Here is a 26,102-nt window from a genome sequence, read left to right as displayed (position 1 = left end):
AATCTGCCAAGACACCATGGGACGAGCTCAAGTGCCACCACTAGCGGAGGGCAAGAAGGCTTCGGCCTCGTTTCGAGAAATACTAGAAGAAAGCTCCGGTTTGAGACAGTCAACATCCCCGCTAACGCACTCCACGTGCATTAATATTAGAAGCTTTCAAGGTGTGTATTAGGCAAGTTGAATATGAAACCTCGGGTTGTTATGGCTCGCCATTCGAAGAGTTCAGAACTAAGACACTCCCTGTACAAGGTCGGCCGCTGCTTGCGTCAGGAAGCTCCGTCTCCGTCTCATGAAGTTGGCTTTGAAATATTTCGAATACATCAAAAGACCACGTAATGACGTGTCAATAGTGTTTCTGTTGTCATATATCAACATCGCCACCATGGCCAGTGTCTTCAGTGATACAATAAAGCGGAAATTGCTATAAAAGGTGGCGCACGGACAATAAGCATAAATTATTGTACTTGTCACAGCCCTGCCACTATTCAGTGATTAGGGCCTTAGGTTAGATGCCTAGATGCCATGCTACCTAGGGCCTAACCCCATTATTATATGATTGGTACTAGGAGTATAAATAGCTTGAGTGGCTTGCTATTTATCTTCTTCCCTTCTAGACATTATGTCACATTATGTTGCTTCTAACTACTACCCTAAATTAAGATATATTTGTGTAATATATTATAAAAAAAATCCTTCCTAAAACCGTATGCCTTGTCATGGTAAATATAACAGGCAAGCTAGCTATACAGGTACGACCCAGGAGATCAGGCCGTAGGCCCTGATCAAATTTAATTTTTTGGTCCGGTTGGGAGTATGCTGCCTGACACGTACCCTTACATTTTACGGTATTACGTTAAGAGGTCTATTACCTAGGTATTTGTGCAGCAGTCCTGCCTTACGCCACAATTGTCGTCTGAGTATTTTCTGTATAACATAGCGACATATATCCTCGAGTTTACTATTAGAGTGAGAAATCCTCTTCTTCGGACTTTTCGCCCGCCCTTCCACCCCCATCTAGCATAACCCTTGCTTGACTGTGCGTAAATTCTTCTCCGTCATCCTTTGTCCGAAAACCCTGCCTCACCCCAATTGCTCCCTCCGCAAGCCGAGAGAACCTCCCACGTTCCCTCCCCCTCGGCTTTGACTTTGATTGGCTTGTACCTGTGTACAATCTACCTTGAGCATCCGCTGCCGTCTTGCGGTACTTTATAATCACCTTGGTAGGGAGAAATTGTACGGTTAACGGCCATATCGGCGAAAGTCAGGCAGCGATGATAATAATTCCTCCTTGAAGCACGGTCCAGATGCCGAGATTAACTGATTTCCCTAGCCTTTGTTAGCACAGTCCACGGAAGAGAGTCGCCTGGGCGTACAGATCTGATCAGTGAGCGCACTCTCCTGAAAGAAAGATCACTATGCGTAGGATACTTGTTACCAGTCCCCTATTTTATATGATCAGTCTTCAGCCTCGTCCAGTCATCTACCAAATATATGCCGCATCCATCATGGTATCAAGAGCAAAGCACAACGAGGACCAAGGGATAGAACATACAATCCCCCCAAAAGGAAGACCCCTGTTATTGCCAACTTCTGTGTTATCCTCGTCTGAAACCCCCAAACAACTGGCATTGGCATAACCAAGATTATCAAGTCCGTGAAGATATTCGGTGGCGATACGTAACGATAAAACGCCTGCCGTTGGGAAACATGAACCACCGGGGATTTCCTTGTCCCAGGTGTATTGCATAGGCGAAAACTGAAAGATTGAGGCGAAGAAGACGCCAATTCCATGACCTAATACTAGGAATTCGGTGGTATAGGATAAGATCCGGAAAGTGCGGGTTTGGAAGATGCGGAGGTAAAAGAGCAGAATCGACAGCTTTGCCGGGGTTACTGTGAACGGGAAGTCCAGGACCTGAATAGCGAAGAGACCCTATATGTAGAAAGGTATCTCTCTGTTAGCTGTGTTTCTGGTGCCAATGAGTTCCGGCGAGAGGGAGGCAGGAAAGATAGTAAGGGAAGAGACTTTTTGCAGCGCAACTAGTTTCTCAGGCGTTTGTTGGACATATTCGTAGTGTATCCCAGCCCGGCGACCTTGAGCACTATACTTTGATAATGTGCATGGTTAGTCATGGTCGTTCAACCCCAATCGCATTTAATCCCGGCAGGACCCATATGTGACAAGGTACATACAAACAATATACAGCCCTGATTGCCCAAGGCTTGCGATCTGCGGAGGCCCATTTCTTATTAGCACGACCCACAGCTGTACCAGAGGGGCAATGACCGACCAACGCAGGAAGTATGAAATAGTCATCAAGAGTGCATTTGATGCGTTGAATGTACCGCGTAGAAAACCGGACAGGAACCACAATTATCTGGACAGCCGCAATGGCAATCGAGACGCCAAGGAGACTGTCGCCGCAGTACGAGGCGTCCACAGTGTCCGTATTCCCAGATAAACTACTCATCTTTGAGTCGTTGCTCTTAGGGTGTGCGCGATGTACCCCACCTGCGCTTGGTCCCAATGAAGTGGGATAGAAGTGATTCTAAGGACAGGGATGAAAGCTCACATCAAAGCCTATAAGGGATGGCTCGGTCATTCACATCTTACGTACTCGAATACCGTTATATTCCTTTAATCTCACTCCATGCTCTATTCCGGGTTCATGGCGTAAAGATTTTGCACACTTGTGAAGCTAGACAGGAGAATAGACATGGATCATGCTGATAGTGCTGGCTTTGGCTGCTTGTCAGATCAGGGATTGGCCCCCGGGTCAGATTAGTGCCGTTAGTGCGTTGGACATATGTTATCGTTGGTTTTATTAATACTGAACTAAGAAAATTAGCCGGATTTCTTCTGACGAACTCACCCCTCTTCTTATCTAATTAATTGACGTAGCCTATTATTCCGTTGACTCCAGATCTCGGATTTTCCGACTTTCTTCCCTTTGCCTTCCTATTTAGCTGGGTGTTGCTTGATATAGGTGTTCCATTCGAATTGGGTCGTTGACGACTATAGCAAGAAAATGTCGCACTCAATAGAGAACCAAATCGCAGCTCTAACACAGAAAATACAATCAGATCCGGAATCCCTCAATGCCGAGTCGCGAGCAAAAGCCGTGAAAGCCGCAAGAGATCTCCTAAACGCCCTCACTCCCCCCCCAGAAATCGTCATCCAGGATGTAGTCCTCAACCCACCTCTCCTCATGGCTCTCCGCATCGGTGTCGACCTCGACATTTTTCAAACCGTTTGCGAAGATAAGGGCGAGGGAGTGACTACACAGAACATTGCTGAGAAGTCTGGTGCGAGTTTCATTATTGTCGGTATGTTGCCCCGGGTTCATAGGGCTGGTCCTGGAGAAGCGGGTTACCTCAGCCTATGCAGTCGAACGCGGCTATTAGCCTCTCTATGCGGTCTGTGCAACTTGATAACAATGAGTGAATAGAACAGATCCTACGGCTACTTGCTACAAAAGGGTACATCCTTGAAGCCGGTGTACAGACCTACAAACCCTCGCAGTTGACTAAAACAATGGCAGCGCCCCCATTCACTGCTATGACACGGGCATGGTGCGCTCTCATTCAACCTTCCGCAACTTACTCTTGTAATTCCACTCATCTAGGTTCTATATAAACTGACAGGTACTGCAAAACAGTTTCGATATCGGCAACTACTGCACAACCTACGCACCGAAATACTTCCGCCAGAACAAGCACGCTTTCCCGTCTTCCACAACAGACACGCCTTTCCAGCTTGCCAAGAATACGTCCCTTGACTACTTTGCCTGGTTAGCAGAGAATCCAGCATTAGCGACGGACTTCCAGGCTTGGATGACGGTGAAGCAGCAGGCGTCACCGAATTGGGTAGATTGGTTTGATGTAGAGGGCGTTATTCTTAACGAGTTCCGGGGCCACAGCCTGCGATCCGGTGATAGCAGAGACGATGCCAATGCTGAAATCTTAATTGTCGACATCGGCGGCGGGGAAGGGCACAGCCTGCATGCATTCAACCATAAGTTCCCTAGTACACCCGGCCGCCGGATACTCCAGGATCTACCGCATGTACTTGACACTGTTACCAACGTCCCGGAGAAGGCAGAACTCATGGCGTATGATTTTTTCACGGCCCAACCTGTCAAAGGTACGGCCTAAACTTTCTATCTCTCCTTCCCTTACTGCAGAACGCGTCTAATATCTTGAAAGGAGCAAAAACTTACTACCTCCACTGGGTCCTACATGACTGGTCCGACTCGCAGGCCCGCCAAATCTTGTCCAATATCGCTGCAGCCATGGAACCAGGCTACTCGGTACTCATATTAAACGAGACGATTATCCCCGACGAGGGCTGTGATTTCCTGGCTGCTGGCATTAGCGTAATGGTGATGCTTCAAGTTGGGGCGGCGGAGAGAACAGAGAGGCAGTGGATGGAGCTATTGGCAAGTGTAGGGTTGACCGATGTGCGCTTTTACCAGTCGCCTGCTGGGGGAGCTGGGGAAGGGGTTATTGTCGTTAGGAAGTAGAAATATCTTTGGTGATAGAGACCAAGATGTGGGCAGTGGCTTGGGTTAATTATCATACGCTGAACTCTGTACCCAAGACCATGACTCAGTTAGCACATTTGAGCTATAATCTGGAAGCAAGCTTAGGCCGGGTATGCCCTGCCTTGCATTGGAACGACTGCCTCATTATGGCCCTGTTTATGACGGCCTCAGAATAATGGGGACGTTGAACGTACTGTGTATGATGGATAGCTTCTCCATGTACAAATGCAGCTCCAACGACTCATATCGCCAGATATTGCTTCTTTAACACGTCAACCTATTTTTCAGCAAGTTAACCAACGTAAGACAATAGTTAAAGAGTACACAGGTCAAGTGCCTCAGGCTCATGATCCAATGCCACATAAGCGGAAACAGCCCAAGAAACATTTTTTACGAAATAGTATATTCAATTACACTACATATTTTATTCTTCTTTTATTTGGAACAGGATTCATGATATATTGACCGGCTACTGTATGTATACCTAATATTAAGTATCTGTTCGCAATCTCAGGTGAGCATAATAATATTGAAAACCACTGTAAGCTGTAATCGTGCGAGAACTCATCCATACTTGAGGCTTGGTACGCTCAAACGGGTTTCCTTGGACAGGTCTGCTGGAGGGTACAGTAGCTTTAGCAAGCTTCACCGGACCCGCCAAATAAAGTCGCTCCCTCGTGATGTATTGCCATCAAGAGGTTAATCTGGGGAGGTGCTGAAAGTAAGACTAGCCCCGTCATGGTGGGGGCTGAGAGCTCTGCTGGTGGAGAGTGTGTAAATTGAGATGTAGTTGGCAGCCGGCAGCCCATCAACCCACGAAAGAGCTACAAGATGAGGTCCGTATACAGGCTACATGCCTGAATGTTTGCCATTTACCTTTTGATGAACACTACCGCTCGGTCATAATCTGTTCGCCTGGATCGAAACTACGGGACCAGTAAACATACCTAGAGTCCAGCATATAGAGCCTGAATCGCATGCAGGAAATTCTGGACAATTGATTGAAAAAAATATAGCATATCAATGACTGTACACAGAATTCTCTAGGTTCTGATAGAACTCATAACGGACTGCAGCAAATGACCTGTTACTTTTCCTAACGCATATGCATCGACAACCCGCTCGCACGCTGCACGTAACTGCCCAAATTCCGACAAGAGACCCCTCGCGAGGAAAGTATACCTAGTTTGCTCTGAAACTGCAACAGGCAACGAGTTCTCTAGATCTGCCACATGCTGTGTGCCCAAATGGCGGACAAGCATCTCAGCTTGTCTGGTGAATTCTAGTAACAAGTTAGCTTGTTCCGCTAGAGCTAAAAGAGAAAGAATTAAGCAAACCTGCCGCGTGACGTGCTAGAAAGTCCATATAAATAAAATGGACGATTTCCTTTGCCTGTTTCAGCTCGGGCATTGTGTCCGGCGCGATGATCTTGAAATCGGAGAGAGTGGCACGCTACATGCCACCTAGGATTGCCGAATGGACATGTATGAAATTTGACTGGAGCTTGGTTAATGCAGTCTGGCTATGTGTGCTAGATAGTACATAGGATGAATTGCTTAACTGGAATCCTTTCCTGTCAGGAGCAAACCACTGAGTCGTAACTCGATTTAGGCCGTTATCAGCATGATTACCCTTCCTATTCATTGACATCTCTTTTGCTATTTCGGGACGTCTAAAAATACGTCCATCAATGGGACAAAGATTGGCCTCATGGCTTTGACCACCGAAGTGGCCACTAGAGTCTGCTCCTTGTTTCACACCGATCGAGGAGATCAACGTCAAACTCCAGGTACCCTATCATCAGAGGCACACATGACCTCAGCTCTTCGCCCCATGCAGAAAATCCAGTGTTTATTTCGTCATCATATGCAGCCTTGATGAGGCCTTCTACTAGTTCCTGTTTCAGTGGATAGCCCAGGCTGCGGCGCTGCATCTCCTATTCCGGCTGAAGTGCAGGGTATGTCTTCCTTGAAAGCATGCGCAATGGAGTTCGGATTACGTACACCTGCTAGATTTTCTCTGCTGGTTCATATTGTGGATAATCATATGCAGCACATGACCGGTCCAAGAGTTCTTAGAAGCATTCCCAAACCTGCCGTTCATTTGGTTGCTCCTCCATAGCTCCAGGGGGAGAGGCGAGATCTGGAACAGTTCGGGCCCGCACTCTCAAGTCTCTCAATAGCCATCTGCGAGTCGGCGTCATGTATCCGATCACAAGAACTTACAGTGGTACGAATGTCGTCGCAGGAATAATGACAGTTAGATTTGAGTATTCAAGGTAGTTCTCCTAGTACCACACTGCAAGCTGTGCCAGGTGAATCACTGTGAAGCTTGAAATATTCGCTAAGTCTTATGGAGATCCTGCCAGGTTCGCTTTTTGGCGCCTAACATACCTGTTGCGGGAAATCTGACTCGGCAAGATAATCCTCGATCGGATGTGGTGCTTCCGCAAACAAGAAATATATAGCAATCAAGGAGAATGTAATGAGGGTCTTGATGGTTAGCTCTATCTATCTATACCACTTCGATTAGTGCTTCAGATGAAAGCTCTCATGACCCAAGGAACATACATCAACGCACAGGATCCCAGCGGGACAACACCAATGCATATGGCAGCGAAGCGGAACAAACCTGCCGCTGTGTGGCTGTTGTGATCCTGGGGGGCGGACGTCACGTTGAGGAATCGCAGCGGGCAGACTGCGCTTGATGTCGCAGAGCCTCTGAACCACCAAGAGGTTGCCTCTATTCTCCGCAAATAATATCGCAGACGTAGGGGTCAGATTAAGGCGAGCGAGCATCGAAATTGCTAATAAATACTCCTTTATTAATACTATAGCTGATAGGAGAGATATAATCACCTACCTAGTCTCTAGACTTGATCATGTTCTAGTCTTATATAAGGAAATGATAGAACATAGAGGCTAATATGCCTAGACTGCGGTGCTAGCCGCAAGACTGCAGAAAACCGGCTTCGAATTTGTCGCTCGGGTGTTAACCTTGCTACAGCAGCCATGATTCAGATAGCTGTCATGTTATTGTTAGGATCCATTCTACTTCGTCGGGATAGATTAGTCTATTAATTAGGTGAGGATCTTAGTGCCATGTAAAGTCAACGGTGAAAAAGACTACACCTGGGGAATCTCCCAGACCGCGTATCTTTCATGGTCTTAGATATACCCGCGAAGACGCATGGATATAACTCAGTAACAAGGTCATGAAGTTTATTTAGAAAAATTGACTGAATCTAGTGGTTGCACTGAATCAATTCTCCTAGATAGAGTGCCTAGTTGTTGATTATTTTGATTGCTTACCTGAAACCCTGATCACTTGCCTGAGGCTCCCACTTTTATCTAAGCCTGTCACAGTGCAACTATGAAGACATCCAAGGGCATAAGCCGCTGAACTATCAGCAAAGTCTACATGTAGGGCCGAAGGATTGCCCTTACATATATACCATTATCAGGCCGGAAGGAGGAAGGGCTCAGATGTCTCTTTACACGCTCTGTCAGCACGCCTGTTTGAGTTTATATACAGCTACCAGTTAAACCGCTGTTGATAACTTAAGGTGCAGCTATCTAAAAGATTATTAGAAATGAAAATTTTCCTTCTTAACCCCCCATCGGGAACTTAAGAGCTTCCAAGCTTTAGTAATAAGATAATATTTAAGGGCCCCATTTTATCATTTAATTATCAAGGCTTTTGGTAGTACACATATATATTAGGACGACCTAGATAATGACTTAGCTAAGCCAGCCCCTTTCTTCACCGCTTCGATTTTTATCATCGAACTAGAGTCAGCGGTCAGCTGCTTGAGAAAAGGGTTGCCAAAATACCTCGTAGCAGGCACTGTTTCCCTCTAGGACCCCATTCCAATAAAGATGCCGGCAGTGTCTGGAATGCTGCAAAACCAAAGGAACGTACAAACTCTGCGACCGATGCAACGGCAATAGAGAATTGAAGACCCAAAACTGGTTCAAACAAGTGTGGATACTGGTGGGGAACTGGCACTAAGCAAAACCCTTATAAGACTTGCAAGTGCTCGGCTAGGAATTGCGCCTTTCAGAGAAATTTCGGCTGGATAATATCCAGCAATGAGCTAGACCATCAGACATGTACACTCATTTTCTGCGTTCTGGATGGCTACTATTATTTGTTTTGTTAAGCTTGTGTATTTATCATCTACCATCTCTAAAGTCTGTTGATTCCGGTGGAGATGAACGGTGGGAGTGCACTCTGGATCAAGGATTTGGCATCCAAGCCAACAATTGTTTGTATGCTCTTAAAACTAGCATGTCCAGAAGAAGGCAGTGGATGTTAAATTATTAGTTGTTGTCTGGGCTACGTCCCTATGCCCTAATCTTTCGTTATATTTCCTGGTGTTACCTATATTAATCTTTCCATTGAGCTAAAAGCCGGACAGTCTCTTCATATCCCGGTTCGCTGTGCTAAGAACATTCTTAGTATTTTCCAATTGGATGCTAGTCATGCTGAAAAGCGACTCACCTGGCTGACCTTGACTCGCCGAACCAAAGAGCAGGTGGGACATTCTTCAGCCCAGTGAGACCTTCAATCTCCGGTTGTGATTAAGGGTGATACAGCTAAACCTAAACTGGTTACGCACTTAATCTAAACCAAGCATCTGTGGTATCCGCCATAGGGAAATCCTCGGCTATTCAACCATTCTATGAACTTGTATGGCGTGAGGTTCGTCTATAAAAGATAGCTGCCACCCCTGCAATGGAAAAGATCATCCTCATCATCATCCTCTTCACTATCTCTCAACACCGTCGACTCTAATTACAATGAGGCTTTCGGCGTTTGCTTTGCTGGCCGCGGCAGCCACGGCAGCCGCTACTAGTGTCCAGGGTGCTGCCGCAGGGTTCGCCAAGGGTGTGACTGGCGGTGGAAGTGCGACTCCCGTCTACCCCACGACCAATGATGAGCTTGTCTCCTACCTCGGCGACGACGAGGCCCGCGTTATTGTTTTGACCAAGACGTACGTCCACGAAGCAACGTGAAGGGCAAGTGAGACTAACGAGTAGTATAGCTTCGATTTCCGCGGCACCGAGGGCACTACCACTGCCAAGGGATGTTCGCCCTGGGGCACAGCCTCTGGCTGCCAGCTCGCCATCAACAAAGACGGCTGGTGTGACAACTACCAGCCCAACGCTCCCCAGACTACAATCACCTAGTACGTTCAGGTCTCCGGGCATTCGATGCTACAGCCCTTGCTAACAGACGTGCAGCGACACCGCCGGTATGCTGGGCATTACCGTAAAGTCTAACAAGAGTTTGATTGGCCAGGGCACCGCCGGTGTCATCAAGGGTAAGGGTATCCGCATCGTCAACGGCGCCAAGAATGTCATCGTCCAGTAAGCCCCCTATACGGCCAGTCCCGTTATATTGTCCCTGTTCTAACCGCCCCAGGAATATTGCCATCACCGACATCAACCCTCAGTACGTCTGGGGTGGCGACGCCATTACCCTGAACGACGTTGACATGGTCTGGATTGACCACGTTACAACTGCGCGCATCGCGCGCCAGCACATCGTGCTCGGCACTAACGCCTGCAACCGGGTGACCATTTCGAACAACTACTTCAATGGCGTGTCTGACTACTCCGCGACCTGCGACGGATACCACTACTGGGGCCTGTACCTGGACGGCAGCAACGACATGGTCACGCTGCAGGGTAACTACATCCACCACTTCAGCGGACGCAGCCCGAAGGTCGGGGGCAACACGTTGCTTCACGCCGTCAACAACTACTGGTATGACTCGACCGGTCACGCCTTTGAGATTGCTGCTGGTGCCTCTGTTCTCGCTGAGGGCAATATCTTCCAGAACATCAATGCCCCTGTTGAGACCAGCAGCTTGGCTGGCAACTTGTTCACCTCGCCCGATACCAATACGAACAAGGTCTGCTCGTCCTATCTCGGACACACGTGCCAGCTCAATGCGTTTGGCAGCTCGGGTACCTTCAACCAGGCGGATGAGGGATTCCTCGTCAACTTCAAGGGCAAGAATGTGGCTTCTGCGGATGCTTACAGTGCTGCGCAGAGCGTGCCTAACAATGCCGGTCAGGGCAAGCTCTAAGTAAGTCGCTGATTGCATGATTGAAGGGGTGAAGAGAAGAGGTGGATGGTCCGCTGAGCTGATGCAGCTTGGCTCGTTGAAGAGCGCCTCGGCTCGTTGAAGAGCACCTCGATATTTGTTCCTTTCATTAGTCAAATGGGCCGTGCCTACCTTACTTTCGGATGTAATTTATACGCATATAGACAATATAGACTCAACTACCTTTTCAGGGAATCTACCTAGGATGATTGCAGACGGCTGATGGTTCTCATTTCATGGAAATCGTTCTCCGAAATAAACCTTTATCCTGTCATCGCTTAAATCGTTCCTGCACAGTCAATTCTTTGCCTAATGCTGTGTATCTGGGTATTCATGCATGTCATCGAAGCTGGGGTCTAAGACAGAAATTGGACAAAACGACCGAGGCCAACCTCACATCTCTTGATATATTGTCATCACGGCCAATGCGGGGCCATGCATACGGGAACTCGAAAGACGTTTGGTGTAGATCAGTCCCTCAGGAATGCGAAGTCTGTGCTTTTAACGATTGGGACGTCAGATACAACATGATTTGTCTATCAGGGGTAGAGAGTGTGATAAGTGGGCAACTTGGTCGTTTCCGTGTTTCCCGGAGTTGTATACCCTGTGACGAAATGATGACTTCGCACTTAAATACTTTACTTTGAGATCCATCTCTATTGTTTGAGGCGAGGACTATAGGCGGATAAGTTATCAAGGCTGCGTTGTAGATTTCAATGGTACCCTTGCCATGCTTCTAAGATTTTCCAGCTGCTTGGCCTGGGGTGTACGCATGCATGTGTCCTCTGGCATCTGATACTTCTCGCACCCTTTTGTAGATTATCCTTGTCCAGGAGATAATAACTATCTGGTCCCGTAAAGCGTTCCTTTTCTGGCTGGGATATATGCGACGGAGATAGTGCAATCCTTGAGTTGGAGATTTTGGACCACGGTACGTGGAATACTTATATTCATACTGGCTCTAATGGCATCAGATCAGACTCGTCGCCATATTAATGTTATCTTTCGCATTGTGACGTAGATGTTGCCGTGTTTCAAGTTATCTCGCCCGATGAGACGCCCTCAGGGTGTTAGAACCCCGTGGTGAGGGAAGATGGCAGCAACGATCACGCGCAAGCACTGTCATCGTCGCCGAATCTTGCCTCTGTCTGTCTTCAGGGAGAGCATAGTCCTTGCTTATCCCGAGTATTCATTTCTTCAGTTACTCCTGAAACCATACATCTATACCAAATTCGGTAGGCCCTGGCGGAGAAGTGGGTTCTAGGCAGATGTCGGAGACTACATCAAACCCTTTTTTTTTCAAACCGAACCAGTACAGTTGACTTCAGACGAAGTGCCTCTATTCATAACGTTAAGCGACCTCTGTGCTATTTGGGATTAGCTTCAGCTGATCACGTCAGTACGGCAACCTCCCCGAAGGAACCACGTCCAGGGCCATGACGGAAATGTTTGGCGGCTGGCTGAGCATATATATAGCGGCACCAGCAATATAGTCTGAAGAGATCTGTTTATCGAGATTGTTTCAGCACGTGCCTCCATGAATACCAGAAGAACGAACGACGAGGACACTCACATGACCCCTTCCATGAAACTGTCATACATCTCCTTATCGTGCCCTACACGAAAGGAATGGAGATTTGTCGCCACGATTCTAGGACGCAGCGCAAGGACTCAAACTTCTTCCCGCTGAGCTCGTTAGGCGGAGTGTTCGTAAATCATTACTGAGCAGCTTTGTTTGAGTGATATACAGCTTCACCGGGAACGAAGGCGAGTCAAGGACTGTAGCAGATGTGACGTTGAGAATTGTACCCTCTTTTCGACTCGGCATCGCAGAATTGTGAACGGCATATGTCGCGAACATGAGCTGATTGACGTTTGTGCTGTTCACGATCACAATGTCGGAGATTTTGAGGTTGGGAAATGCAGCGGGAGCTCCGAGTGCGAGCATCAGCCTATGCAGTCAGCACTACCTTCAAGTCAGCCAAAGGATTCACGGACATTGTTGACCAAGATATCACTAGCTCCGAACTCCTTGTCGGTCTCATTGACAACCTTCTCGACGTCTTCATAGCTCTGCAGCTCAATAGCCTTGAATAGCACCTTTGAGCTCAAATGGTTCTTCCGTATATCAGCCTTGATTGCTTGCAATCTGTCCTAATGGAATGATGTCAGCATCACCACGGCCTTACGGGCGGTAACTGCTCAGCATATCTTTGGCCGCGCGAAGAGCGCAACGTCCGCTCGCTCCCCTGCGACCTTCTGGACAATTGCCTCGCCAATACTCATAAATGCTCCAATCTGAGCTCCGTCAGCTAATTACGATAGCCTTAACATCTGATGCCCAGAGCGCGGCTCACTTACGGTCAAAACAGTCTTTCTTGCAAGGCTATATTTGCGATCTATATCGGTGTGGTCATGTCTGATACTCCATGTTCAATGCACGACAACTGGACAAGACAAAGCTATATAGCAGCAAATGTGCAATGTTCACGTTCTGCAGCGCAGTTAGTTATGCACGGGTCCGCCTGCAATGTATTTGTGACGTCAAGGCCTGCAACGGGGATGGCAGGGCAGAATGCTGAGCTCGGCACGAACCTCGCTTCCTTCTCTGATTAGCCCGGTGGCCATGGGTCTCGGTGAGCTGAAGGGACAATGCCGAATTCACCATGGGCTGTTATGGACTGGGTGGTGGATTCTAGTTTGGTTTTTGAAGCTTTCGCTCTTTTTTTTTTTTTTTTTTTTTCGGTTTCGGTCTTTGCAAAGCTCGGGATGGGATGGAAGGCGAGTGGGCTCGGGAGTATATATCTTAGGAACACTGACCAGATGTGGATGGTGAATGATCAATTGTATAAGATACGGAATCGAACTTACCATCAAAGTCAAGACTGCTGGCACGCCTGATTGTTATATAGACTATTTGCAGTTGATAAAGTGATTCATGATAACACTTGTTACTCGGTTCTCCTTAATGTAGTAATGGTTATATGAGGGACATTGAATCTTACTGTACTCGGGCTGTACTCTGGACGTTGCTATCCACCCACTATCTACCTATCGCTGGGTAGAGATTTAATACACCCGAACATCCAACTGAGAAAGAAGTTCTGCGAGCAACGGAAGAAGAATTGGTCTGAATGGTATTTGTCTATTAGAAGTCGTAACCTTTTTTTTGAATGGACGAACGAGATAGAATGAGGAACCAGAGTTGTTGAGTCTCAAAGAAATGGCCGCTGACAATGATCTGGCACAGCTACCTCGGTGAGATCGGGCTCGTCCTGGCAGGACGCCAGTCACATTTTGGCTTCCATATGAGACCACATGTAACGTGGTAAATGTCGAGAGATAACTCTAAGTCGGCTATTCCTCTTTGGAATCTGCTAGCCCAAAGTAGTAAGGCAGACTTGAGAGTTAAGCTAAAATATAATACCACTTGTCGGTAAAATCTTTCCTCTAGTTTAATTGCAATCTTTAGAGTAAAAATAGTTTTAGACTAGTCACTGACTAGTTCATAACAGCAGATTCCCGGTGAAAATAATATTTGGAAGAGTTATAAGATAAATTTTCTCGACTAGTTTGTAACTAGTTACATATAGGAATATCTTGTTTGTAATGAAATGTATGGAAGTGGAAAGGAAATGCTGGCAAGTCGCTAACTCTAAGTCAGCTATTCCTTTTTTGATATTCCTAAACCTAAAGAGGTATGGCCGACTTAGAGTTAGCTCAGAGGATTCACGAGTTATCTGCGACTGCCACCTTCGATATTCCAGTTCCCCCCTCTACCCTTTAGATCCCGGGCATGATAGTGTCGAGCCAGTTGGCGAGCCAGCCATTGTCCTGCAATCTCAGCCTCGGTTGTTGATTCGTGCACTACGTACTTTTGTAGAACAGGGTCCATGCAGTGGGCAGTAGGAATGCGCTTGGATTTTTCCCGACCAGAGTCCATGGCCTCGGAAGTTTAACCGCCCAGCTTCCTCAACTTTCAGCTGTTCAGCTGTATTCTAGCCAAACTTTCATAAGCACATTTGGGGCTGCTCGACAGGATACCTGAAGTCGCTTAATACCGTGATTATTGAACAATGACGAAGAACGATGTGCGGCGGCATTCTTGGTTCTCCCAAGCTGAGGACTGGTGCTCGTCGCTTGCACTGAAAGGGTGGGACAGACGACCCTCCAATCGTAAAATAACTCAATATAATCCTAGTTTTAACTCAAACAACTCGCACTGACTAGGCATGCAGGATAATCGAACTCCAATTCAGGGACATGTTCTCGAAAGGCCGCCTGTCATTTGTCTCTCGGCGGAACTTAGGTGAACACTAAGAACTCAATTTATTGAGAGATCACTCGGGATTCTAGAACGAGGCACGCCCATTTCAGATTTTAGCGTGGGTCAGACGCAGCCAGGATAAACCAGGCTAAACTGCACGAGCGTTGAGCCCGCGACTCGCTCGGCCGGAGGCCAACGGCTCGGTGGGCGATTGTTTTAAGCCCCTGGGTATCCGACGCCGTATTCCTATTGGAAATTTTATTGACACTATTCTATATTCGGCCACCCGGCAGAGCACTCCAGGGTTATGATCGTACAAAGTTTTTACTCCTTTGCATGTGGTTCCCCGACGCGGGTCGGGCCGGGGAGGCCTCAGCTCAGGCCTGTAGTCAGTCTTGATACTTTCTTGAGCCAGCGTCTTATGCGATTTGAGATGAAAAATGAGGACCATTTCTATCGAGATTGCAGACATGACTTCCTTTGCCAGTTAGTCTTCTGCAGGAAAAGCACCTGCAACAATGCAAGGCAATTAAAATCCATCATGGGCAGAAGGAGGGTGAAGGATCACGCTAAACGTTCCAAGCGGACGCGGCACAGAAGTTTAGATAGCCAGGGCCCACAGGCTAGTGATGGGGCCAACGTAAGCAATATTCATGGAATGGCGTCGATCGACTGGCAAAAACCGAGATTCACTGTCCTGCAGTCGTATTGTGGTCAACTATGCATTGTATCATACACACCGCTGTCTATCAAAGGTCATAACTCATGGCACTGGCTTGGAATCAGAATTTTGTTCCACATTGTACTCGACCTTCCTCCAAATCTCCAGCGGCATCTCTTCGGTGTTGTTGATGGCCTCTTGACTGGCTGTTGTCGCCAACGCCTTCGACTCCGCCCTCTGGCTCCACCACCGCTTACTCTTCGAATCTTTCTGCACCACCGAATGCGTGGCACTGGCTCCGGCAGCTGAGCTCCTAAACGGCAGAGGGTGTGAGACTTGACCAGACAGCTGCTCTCCGTATCGATTGGACTGGTAGCGACTGTTGTAGTGCGAGAGCGCGCTACCAAAGACCTTGCGCAGCAGCGGCCACCAGCACATCAGGTTCGCCACGTAGATGGCGGTGCTGGCCTCGCGGATGTACCATAGCTGGTAGATGGTGGTATCGGGCGACTGAAAGTTGAAGTACTTGTTCAGGATGGCCGCGATCATGACAAACACTCCTAGGCCGAGCACGCTGATGAGAAGGATTTTCTTGCGGATTGGCATCTGCGTGCCCTTGAGCAGCGGGACCGGAATAGCCAACATGAAGGCGTCGCTTGATATGTTGAAGACTGCCTGGGTGATGGAGTAGTGCTGATATGTTGCGCACTGGGCATTCTCGACGGGAACAGCCCAGTACTGCGAGAACGGACGGGAGTAGACGGCAAAGTAGGTGATTTCAATGACTGCAAAGCCAAGCGCGACGTACCCGGCCAGGATCTGAACGAAGATGTGCCAGGGCAGGAGATGCGTGAGCTTCCAGTACATCGTCACCAAGCAGGTCTTGACCCCCCAAGTTGAGATGAGCATGCATTGTTCCGACCCGATGACGATCATGCTGCCGTATATTCTGGCCCTTACGTTTTTGGGATTTGCGAAAATAGCGGCTTGCTCAGAGGGTGGGAGTAAGTTTGTGGCGTATTCGGCCGAGACGCGGATGAGGACGAGCATAGTCGTATAGACGAGCTGGGAAAGATTAGTTCATCAGGCGCGTCGAAATCGGTGGGTGTGCCTACAAAGGTAAGGGTCATGATATAGTCATCAGCTATGTAAAACTCATGTTAGCAGGCAGCCTTATAGTTTACCATACCTCAATGCGTCTCACTCACCTTGCAGGTGCCGGACGCCCCTATTCGATATGCATCGTGCGGTTCTAATGCGCCGAGTCTTAGTCTCAGCTCCAGTGTCTGTATGGAACACCTTACATTCTCCCAACAAAAATCACTACTCCAAATCTCCAAAGACCATTGCTTCAACCAGGAGCTGGTGTGGAATGGGCGAGACGTCCCCCATGGTCTGTGTTTCTGATGTGCGACCTCGCGGCTCAAGAACGAGAAACCGAGAAGCAGTTCCTCAAGAGATGCCAGCTGCTGCCGAGACCTTGGCAATGGAGGATATCGGGGGGAAAATGTCAACTAAAGAAATATTTGACTACTTCCGTACAAACTGGTGGGAATGTTAGTACAGTGGGACCAGCAAGGATCTGACTCCTTTGGATTCTGTGGCCTGTATTGAAACTAATATTCTACTGATAGTTTGTATGACCACCTTCTGCCTCAATTACTGCTTGACATCTGGCTTGCATAGGTTTAATAAAGTTTACTGGAAAGTCTGCAGGGACTGCATCCTATACGTCTTGTACAACCAATCCTATGATACCTGGTAATTATCCAGATATCTCCCTTGGATCCAGTCTTTTATCCAGTTCCAAATTGTTTTCATAGGGCCCGGATAAGGGGAGAAAGCCGGCTAACCAATAGGGCAGATACTATACTCATGAAGCTCTGCTATAGCATCTTTACTAGCAGGTGCTCTATTATGTACAAAACAAAGATAGTTACCTTGCTGCTGATTCAGGTGGAAATGACTATTGATAATAGGCATGATCCACTTCCTCTCCTGATAGCTTTAGATGCTGGCCAGGAGGCTTTTAAAGAGTTAATTGCTTGTTTTGGCATGTATGTTGGAGTTGAAAATAGCAAAATCCAAGCTAGAAAGAGATCTCTTGATAGGTAAAGCCAGCATCTTGTAAGGTCAAAATGCAAATATAATCATCATATCTTAGCTATCTAGAGCTCTGGCTGCTTTGATATATCTCAGTGATTTCCAGAGGTGCCTCTGGAGGGGTGCTAGGCCTAGAGATGGCCATTTTAGCGATGGCTCACCACCATGAATCTCAGGGATGGCTGTATTGGAGGTCTTACTAGCTTCAAAACTAGGCTCAAGCAGGAAAGCGGTGCTTTGAAGGCCTCACAATTTCAAAGGAGTTGGTCCCGCTGTACTAAAATTCCTACCAGGATGTACCGGAGTAATTAATTGTGCATCTAGGTGAGGGCGAAAACAACGGGGTGGGTAGCCGGGGTTGGGGCTAAGAAGTCACTAAAACAGTCTAACAGAGATCATTAATTAAGCGACTGGGACAGTCTGGAAGCGGTAGGCCTTTGCCCTCTCATTTCTTTTTCTCACAGTCTCTGCTCTTTCCCCGCCCCCTCTTCCCTTCCCTATCATATCGTTTGTCACCTGTATATTGCACACTCATCATGAGCTCAGTAAATGATCACGTCCAGATTGACCAGGTCCGTCTGGAGGCAGCTCTAGGGCACAAGCAAGAGCTGGTACGGGGATTTGGCCTCTTCAGCCTAACGGGTCTAGGGATTATCATTGCCAAGTCAGTTATTCTCTTTTGGTTTTACCGCTCTCTCTATCTTGCGCCCTGCAAACGAAATACGTCACCTATCTAATTGTCGTCCATCACAGCTCATGGGCCGCGACCGGAGGCACAATCGTCACTGCACTGTACAATGGCGGCCCAATGGCCGTGCTCTACGGCCTCATCGTGGTCAGCATCTTCTATGCCTTCATCTCAGCCTCGCTATCAGAGCTCGCCTCAGCCATCCCCTCGGCGGGCGGCGTCTACCATTGGTCCTCTGTCGTCGCAGGCCGGCACGGCCGCGCGGCGGGCTTCTTCACAGGCTATCTGAACGCCTGTGCATGGTTACTCAGCGCAGCATCGATGAGTTCGATTCTAGGCAACGAGGCAGTAGCCATGTATCTGCTGCGCAACCCCGATGTAGAATGGCACAGCTGGCAGCCGTTTATCGTCTTCCAGATTGTACTCTGGATGTGCTGCGGGATTGTCTGCTGCGGGAACCGGTTCCTCCCGCTGTTGAATCGAATTGCGCTCCTTTTGTCGATGGGTGGCTTGTTCGTTACGATTATGGTTCTCGCTGTTATGCCGCGTGGTCGGTGGGCTAGTAACCAGCAGGTCTGGAGGACTTATTATAATGAAACGGGAGGGTGGTCTGATGGCATCTGTTTCCTGAGTGGGATGCTCAATGCGGCTTTTGCTGTTGGGACGCCAGACTGTATTAGCCACCTCTCTGAAGAGGGTAATGTTCTTCCTTCGCATACTCCATGATGGTATAGAGATAGCATGCTAACAGGATGGAATCCAGTGCCGCAGCCCGAACGCAAAGTCCCGCAAGGAATAATGCTCCAACTCCTCACAGCATTCAGCACAGCCTTCATTTACCTAATCGCTCTTTTTTACGGCATAAATGACATCGATGCCGTCTTCAACAGCGCACTCAACTTCCCCACGGCCGAAATCTACCTGCAAGCAACAGGTTCCACGGCCGGCGCAGTCGGCCTTGTCGCACTAATGTTTCTCGCGACTTTTCCAACCTTAATCGGCACCCTCACGACAGGCGGCCGCATGTGGTGGTCACTCGCACGCGACAACGCTACCCCCTTTGCGCCGTTCCTTGCAAAGGTCCATCCTACCCTCGATGCACCCGTTAACGCAACCGTCGCGATGACAATCATGGTGACGTGCCTTGGGTGCATCTACGTAGGAAGCACGACGGCCTTCCAGGCATTAATCAGCTCCTTCATCGTACTCAGCACGCTTTCCTACGCCGGCGCGATCCTCCCCCACCTGCTAAGCGGTCGAGGCCGCATCATTTCTGGGCCCTTCCGCATGACCGGAATCTGGGGATTCATTGTGAATGTGCTCGCGGTGGTGTATATCGCCGTGACGGTGGTGTTCTTCTGCTTTCCGTTTACCTTGCCCGTGACGGTGCAGAATATGAATTACACCAGTGTCATCACGGTGGGTTTAATGACGATTGTGCTCGCTTGGTGGACTGTGAGGGGGGCGAGGGAGTATCAGGGCCCGGTTTATAGTATGGAAGCTGCGGAAAAGATTGCTCTTGAAGAGACGCTGAGGGTTGCGGAGGAGGTTGGGGTCATGGGCGAGAGGGTTGGGACGAAGGAATAAGATATAGTATAGATTGTACCAACAGAAGTGATTGCATACAGCTGAGACTCGAGAGCTAACATCCCTTGCCTTTGCCTAACCCTGAGCCTAGATGCAAACTGACTGCATTCATTAGGGCTAGCAGTTCCCTTGAGGCACCCGTGGAAACTACTCTGACCATTCCTGCGCCGCCAGCTTTGTCAGGTCCCGAACAATATGCTGCGGGCACTCCATCGCCGCAACGTGCCCGCCATCTTCATGCTCTGCAGATTCACATGCATTAGCCATTGGCTTCCGGACACTACCCGCGTAGATTCAGGAGGTACAAATCTCTATAAAACAATCAACTTCCCTGTCCTCTGCACCTCCCTCTTCGACGCAAAATCTAGATCATACCGAAACGAACCATACCAAAACGGCACATCGATACAGTTCTCTGGCTTCTGCGTATACGAGGGGAATTTATCGTATCGTCAATTCTCATACTAGCAAAGCATCGACGAGATGATGCACCCCGTGGAGTAGTACAACGAGCACGTTGCAAGGATGGCCTCGTGCCACGATGCAGTCTCCCGTTTGTCGGGTGCGCGCCTTCGTTGTACTCCTCGACGACCCAAATTAGGATGCCGAGGGGGTTGTCATGAAGGGCGAAGCCAACTGTGTGTGGCTAACAAGTTATAGCATAGCGTGTTAGACCGACGAAATACTGAGGTTATTTAGGGCTGGGTAAGCTGACCCTCGTCGTCATCTCAACCGCATATCCCATATGCTCCAGAAAGTCTTCCGGGGATTTTGTCAACTCCTTTCCCCATCCGTCCAGACCCTGGGGTCATTGGGCACCCCGCACGGCGCAAAATTTAAATGCACCAACCTACAATGTTCCCCGTACCTCGCACCCATCTCCCTCGCAACAAATGGCCCCAGTCCCCGCCCTGTACCATATAGCGCGGATACCCGAGCCTACACTGCCTGGTTATAGACTGCTTCGTCCACCTCGCACTCAAATCGTGGGCTCGGGAAGGAGTTGGGGTTGTCTTGGTGGGTAGAAAGGGGGCTCTGCAAGCGTCGGCTGCCTCTTCAGGGCCGGCCAACCTTTTGTCGGGGTGGAAAATAGCATTGGCCTTGAAAAGTGACGCACGCCTCACTAGAGCCTCCATGAGGAACCAGGCAGTGGATTTTGTGTTCATGGCATTATATCTCGACAGAAGTTGTTAGATGTGTCCATGTGAACATATCAAGGTAAGCAAGGTCTCCAATTAACTGACACAGGGCGTCTCAGATAGCAGAAGAGGTATTAATGCAGTCGCCCGGCCGGCACATTGCCGACTATTAATTTCGAATGCTCGTGCGTAGCTGACGACCCCTTCAAAAAGACATCAAGCTTCACACGAGCAACCATCATGTTTCTGCCTATCTCGCGCATTAAATCAGAGCAGTTTGGCAGAGGCAGTGGTAGTAAATGTCGAGGAATGCTTCGGTTATGAGAGCTACTGAGATGCCGGGGTAAGACACCCTGAAGACAGCAAGAAGACCACTTTCATACAAATACCATTCTTTCAATCATTCATTCGTAATATCAACCAAGTTACTGATCCTGAAAAATGATACCTAATCCAGGCAATGCTAGAACGGATACCCACACGGACCAGGCAGCAGTTCGAAGGCATCAGCATCATGTCTTACTACCTGCCCACGGCACTAATCAGTCGGGCTATCGAGCCGCACAGCTAGACTGGCACGGCCTGTAACTCTGTCTCGCATTTCGTCTTCACAGCAATGGCTGTTACGCTCGTGGAGAAGTGGGAACCCCGCGAGCTGATGTTGTCATCCATAGCTGGGCAATTTTTGTGCTTTTCTGTTATTACGATACTGTTGCAGTTTGCGGAGATAGGTGGCGAGACAGGGTCCAGGTTAGAATCTGCTTCAAATGCTTTTTTCTTTCCTCTATAGCATCTCTTTTGGCCTGAGAATGCTGGTTGTGCCGTGGCTTTATCCAACCGAGATTAGTTCGCTGCCCATGCGTACCAATATGGCGGCGGTTGCGACGGCGACGAAATGGTTAGTGTTTTGTAACTATACTTAAGGCTCGTCGCATTGAAAATGTATCTGATGATTATGCAGGACCACAAACTTTGTCGTTTTCGAAATCACACCAATCGGTATCGAGAATATTGGGTGGAAATTCTGGATTGTGTGGGCGGTCTTCAACGCCGCATTCATTCCCGTTATATACCTCTTCTATCCAGAAACATGTATGTGCAATGCTGCAATAACCTTTTCTCTGCCACTGAGACGGCACATAATTCCACGGTTATTTACTAACATCACCCACTCAGCAAACCGGACCCTCGAAAACCTAGATGCATACTACCGGTCTGACCCGACTCTCCTCGTGATCAGAGAGTCAGATGCCATCTCTGCTAAGTGGCCCTTAAATACATCTAACATGAAGACGAGGAGAAGCGAAAGAACACCGAGGCCAGAGGCCCAAATGTCGGGAAGAACAATTCACAGTTGGTGAAACATGTGAAGTAGGGAGATCGACGAAAAGGCGAGGACAGTGCATGTCCTTAGAGCAAAACTGCACGCACGTTGAAGAAGATCATTAAACGTGTATAAACTGTTAAGCCCAAGAGACAAAGTACCAATCTACAGTCCGCCGTTGGAATTCAGATACTAACTATCTGAGACTTGGTCAAGCACTCGTGCTCAAATAGTCCACCAGTTTCCAAGACTCAAAAAGTTGCAGCCGGCATTTGATCCTCAACTGAAGTCAAGGATATTCAGTGATATTAGCCAAGTTTTCTGTACCGTGTCTCGGGACCCTAGGTGTCTGAAGATGAGTACATAGAGAACGACTTTAGCAAGGACCCTGAGAATTACGGAAGAATCCTGTGGCAAATGTACCTGGACACAATTAAAATCACTGGCGGAAGTTCAGAGGTTCCACTGGTTGGCACTTATTGGTTCTTCGGGGATACCCTATTATCAGAACTTGGCTATTTAGGGCCCTTGGGGAAGCACATGCTTGCTCAATATAACCCCTATATTTACCTGCATATAAATCGCCGCTATCGGCACAATCGTGTCGCTCGAGCAGCTGTGTCTTAGTCTTACTGCCGGAGAGGAGATGGGATGGCGGTGCCAGTGAGAGGTTAATCGTGACACTCTGCGAGCGAGCTTCAAGGGATTAACAAAGCTCAAGAAGTTAACAATTTGCCGGGATACATATCGCACAGATAATACACTAGATTTGGAAAAGTACTACTGGGACCGGGTCGTCCAAGATGCCGAATGGGCTGATGCACAAGTTAGGCCGGAGTTGGATGAGCCGGCCAACGTCGAGTATGACGATCTTTCAGATGATGAAATCTGGGAGCGCGCCCACCGCAATCGCATGCTATCGTAGGCGGAGAAGTACGCGGCTGGATTACCCAGTTTAGAGTGGATTTTCTGCGGGCAACTGCCCATGGCGATTAAAGACCGTGAACAAGGGACATTCAGAGCCGCGGTTCCGCTAAGCAAGGAATGGGACACATGTTATACTGCACTAAGTCGTATGTTTTCTATGGGAGCCGGAGAAGACTCAAATATTGTCGATACAGTGGAGTTGCTCTGCAAGGTTACAATATACCAGCTTCGCCCTTGATGTGTGATTAACGACTCGATTGTCCAGGCACCAATCCCTTAGTCGCGCTTCCGCTGTTCAAAGAGTGTCGCAGGAAAGGTTACCTACTATGCTGGTTCGTTAGATATGGCTACGTCTTTCTTGTAGGTTACGGGTCACTGCTTCATTTTTCAATTAGAGACTACAAGTCAATTATTCTTTTAATCAGAGCAGAGAGGGTTATCAATGCGGATCACCTATCCAAATATCAAAGGCGATGTATATATACGTTGTTCAATTGGGGTCGAGAGTGACTATGCATATACTATGTAGTTGGCTTGTTCCTTGCAGTTTTGAGGCCACGCGTTACCAGAAAATTGCGGGAAGAAAAACGTGACCACTCTCACATTCATAAGTAGAGAGCAACATGCTGTATCGAAGACAGTAGCGGTCCCTGATTGCAGAAATTGAAGTAACCTCAGCCGTGGCCGTGGCGCTGGGGGAACCCGGAACAATAAATGCGATCACTATGGCGTTGTTTCATGAGCTCACGGACCACGCTACCAGAACCTCCTGCTTTAGGGGTCGCTGGGTGATTCTGCGACGTGAGTTTCCTGAGAAATAACGAACTTAGAGCTGGTAAGCGTTCATGCCAGAGTATCCAGGTCCCTTGTTCCCTAGCACAATGTGGTTGACTTACCTACGCGTGCACCGCTTGAAGTCGAATGGAGAAAGTTCGTCTTCACGAAGATGGTTATCTGGAGTTTTTCAATGTTTATATTGAGAGAATCATTATGTGTGTTTGGATTCGAGGGTATTGCGTTCGATGCTCAGCGGCGAGAACCGCCTGCCGCGGCTACTGAATTGGTACTCGACACTCTTCCCTCGACGAGATATGCCAGCGTAATGCCATTCGTTGTCTTGTAGGGTTCTTGCCACTCGGGATGATCGGGACATCCTGGACCTTTTGATGACGGATATGATTATCATCGACCCAGTTGCTCGAAACACACCATCAGAGATATGCATGACCTTGAATAACATGTTGGATCTTGCTAATGCCCACGAAAATATCTTCTTTAGCCTAATTACTGAGCACAAAAAGCCACCCCAGGCTTACGACGCATTTCGCCGCTCCGACCCGTTTATTGCAGAACTTGACAGCCTTTACAGCCTTTCAGACCCCGAGCACAATCAACCCGTTCTCAGGGAGACGCAGTGTGATTCTCCAGAAAATTCTTTGATGGGAATTGGGAAAACTATAGACACATATGCTTAGTCTTACTGCACCTTAGTCCCTATCCTTCTTACTGACTCACTTCGGTGTCTGAACAATGAACCCAAAGTATAAGACGGGATAGAGGCCCTTCGAATATTTATAATCATTATCAGAGCCAGCGTCGAGATAGCAAGTGGGACAGAGTTAGTGAAAGATCATGCTCTCGTACTCGCTTCAGTGTCCTTCCCAATGAATCTCTACCCCAGCACTCTTCCCTCGCACTCTTACCGCACTTCCCACAGGTTTAGCCTGGTTCAGGGCAGCATCTCTGATGACTAGAAGATAGATACGGTGCAGGTTTGTAGCGGCAGTAGAGGGCGGGCGTTAGTTGGCCTACGCTCAACCATGAGGTCATACGGCTTAGTACATGCGTGCTCGATACGCGATTGGCCATCCTTGGTGTGCTGGTCGTGATGGAGAGCTAGGAAAAGAGAAAACTCCGGCTCGTATGCGTCGATCCTGCAAAGAAACCGACGGCTACCAGTGCAGTCGTTGCAGTTGTGAATATCAGGTAGGCCACGTAAGAAGCATTACCTGCAGTATTGGCGGCAATATATTCCACCCTACGGAGGACTAGGTTACCCAGGCCATTCGATCTTGGCTGTGTTTGTGAGTCTTTCAGTGTGCAGGCGTATACGAGATTAAGTGAAATAGGATACTTTCCCGGGCCCTATGTCCTCACGTTCTGTATAGTTTGATACATCTTCTTGATATGACTCTCTACAAAGGCGAATCAGGTTTCTACTTCATCCATAAATACAAGTCAACAACAATAAGTAGTGTCTGGTCCTGGACCCAAGGCCCTGGGTGATACGAGGGAAGGGAATTATACTCCAGGGCCGTCCCGTCCCTACCCACCGTCCCGGGCTCCTGGAGGCTCCCATGGAACAGTTGCAGAGTCTCTGTCCGCTCGGAGCAATGAATTACTTCGAAGAATGCAGCAACTTATGTGGACACTGTATGGTCGTCTACAAAGTGTCTTGATGGTGGACAGGGCAGCACCGCACTCGCCCGTCATGCATCAACCTATGCATGAGTCGTGTAAAGGATTATAATAGTGTCAATAGCTGCAGTCTTCATCCAAACACATGAAAGCAGTGCTGTTTGACTCTCGCGATTCAGTATCTTCGAGGCTATCTGAGGGGTTACAGTGCAGGGATCTGTGTCCTGGTGACTCGCGCTCCCCAATCAAAATGGATCCGGCCTCCTGAGCATCAAGATCAATGCTACGTCTGACAATAGAGCCGATACAAATCAATGGGGTTGTTGGGC

General features: G+C 48.4%; 9 protein-coding genes across 9 annotated transcripts; 5 read left to right on the top strand and 4 right to left on the bottom strand.

Moving 5' to 3' along the window:
- Positions 1-1,381: 1,381 nt before the first annotated feature.
- On the bottom strand, positions 1,382-2,544 carry BDW70DRAFT_168161 (uncharacterized protein; the record flags this gene model as incomplete). The annotated part of the gene is made up of 4 exons (XM_073742392.1): positions 2,265-2,544; positions 1,758-1,933; positions 1,553-1,726; positions 1,382-1,442 (listed from the first exon to the last, which is right to left on the bottom strand). Exons 1-4 carry the CDS (start codon positions 2,469-2,471, stop codon positions 1,382-1,384), a joined length of 618 nt encoding a protein of 205 aa, XP_073595910.1. The 5' UTR covers positions 2,472-2,544.
- A 356-nt stretch (positions 2,545-2,900) lies between these two features.
- Positions 2,901-4,613, top strand: BDW70DRAFT_51768 (S-adenosyl-L-methionine-dependent methyltransferase). The gene is made up of 4 exons (XM_073744179.1): positions 2,901-3,327; positions 3,450-3,573; positions 3,660-4,144; positions 4,207-4,613. The coding sequence occupies exons 1-4, from the start codon at positions 3,030-3,032 to the stop codon at positions 4,521-4,523; spliced, it is 1,224 nt and encodes a 407-aa protein (XP_073595909.1). The 5' UTR covers positions 2,901-3,029; the 3' UTR covers positions 4,524-4,613.
- Positions 4,614-9,316: 4,703 nt separating this feature from the next.
- Positions 9,317-10,849, top strand: BDW70DRAFT_51767 (polysaccharide lyase family 1 protein). Its single transcript, XM_073744178.1, has 4 exons — positions 9,317-9,540; positions 9,592-9,735; positions 9,791-9,916; positions 9,972-10,849. Exons 1-4 carry the CDS (start codon positions 9,347-9,349, stop codon positions 10,639-10,641), a joined length of 1,134 nt encoding a protein of 377 aa, XP_073595908.1. The 5' UTR covers positions 9,317-9,346; the 3' UTR covers positions 10,642-10,849.
- A 1,461-nt stretch (positions 10,850-12,310) lies between these two features.
- Positions 12,311-12,945, bottom strand: BDW70DRAFT_159967 (uncharacterized protein; the record flags this gene model as incomplete). The annotated part of the gene is made up of 3 exons (XM_073740766.1): positions 12,311-12,611; positions 12,689-12,813; positions 12,895-12,945. 3 exons carry the CDS (start codon positions 12,943-12,945, stop codon positions 12,311-12,313), a joined length of 477 nt encoding a protein of 158 aa, XP_073595907.1.
- A 2,744-nt stretch (positions 12,946-15,689) lies between these two features.
- BDW70DRAFT_159966 (uncharacterized protein) lies at positions 15,690-16,979 on the bottom strand (the record flags this gene model as incomplete). Its single annotated transcript, XM_073740765.1, has 4 exons — positions 15,690-16,652; positions 16,703-16,731; positions 16,796-16,839; positions 16,915-16,979. 4 exons carry the CDS (start codon positions 16,977-16,979, stop codon positions 15,690-15,692), a joined length of 1,101 nt encoding a protein of 366 aa, XP_073595906.1.
- A 1,247-nt stretch (positions 16,980-18,226) lies between these two features.
- On the top strand, positions 18,227-19,965 carry BDW70DRAFT_150258 (putative choline transport protein; the record flags this gene model as incomplete). Its single annotated transcript, XM_073739127.1, has 3 exons — positions 18,227-18,354; positions 18,444-19,075; positions 19,142-19,965. The coding sequence occupies 3 exons, from the start codon at positions 18,227-18,229 to the stop codon at positions 19,963-19,965; spliced, it is 1,584 nt and encodes a 527-aa protein (XP_073595905.1).
- A 64-nt stretch (positions 19,966-20,029) lies between these two features.
- On the bottom strand, positions 20,030-21,162 carry BDW70DRAFT_136276 (uncharacterized protein). Its single transcript, XM_073736834.1, has 2 exons — positions 20,681-21,162; positions 20,030-20,611 (listed from the first exon to the last, which is right to left on the bottom strand). The coding sequence occupies exon 1, from the start codon at positions 21,129-21,131 to the stop codon at positions 20,802-20,804; it is 330 nt and encodes a 109-aa protein (XP_073595904.1). The 5' UTR covers positions 21,132-21,162; the 3' UTR covers positions 20,030-20,611; positions 20,681-20,801.
- Positions 21,163-21,686: 524 nt separating this feature from the next.
- Positions 21,687-22,158, top strand: BDW70DRAFT_136275 (uncharacterized protein). The gene is made up of 2 exons (XM_073736833.1): positions 21,687-22,002; positions 22,066-22,158. The coding sequence occupies exon 1, from the start codon at positions 21,721-21,723 to the stop codon at positions 21,892-21,894; it is 174 nt and encodes a 57-aa protein (XP_073595903.1). The 5' UTR covers positions 21,687-21,720; the 3' UTR covers positions 21,895-22,002; positions 22,066-22,158.
- On the top strand, positions 21,974-23,353 carry BDW70DRAFT_159964 (uncharacterized protein; the record flags this gene model as incomplete). The annotated part of the gene is made up of 4 exons (XM_073740764.1): positions 21,974-22,002; positions 22,066-22,196; positions 22,281-22,347; positions 23,260-23,353. 4 exons carry the CDS (start codon positions 21,974-21,976, stop codon positions 23,351-23,353), a joined length of 321 nt encoding a protein of 106 aa, XP_073595902.1.
- Positions 23,354-26,102: the final 2,749 nt, after the last annotated feature.

This window comes from Aspergillus foveolatus (genome assembly GCF_047715535.1).
Source record: "Aspergillus foveolatus strain CBS 279.81 unplaced genomic scaffold BDW70scaffold_24, whole genome shotgun sequence".
NCBI lineage: Eukaryota > Fungi > Ascomycota > Eurotiomycetes > Eurotiales > Aspergillaceae > Aspergillus > Aspergillus foveolatus.
This window is presented reverse-complemented; position numbering and strand designations above follow the sequence as displayed.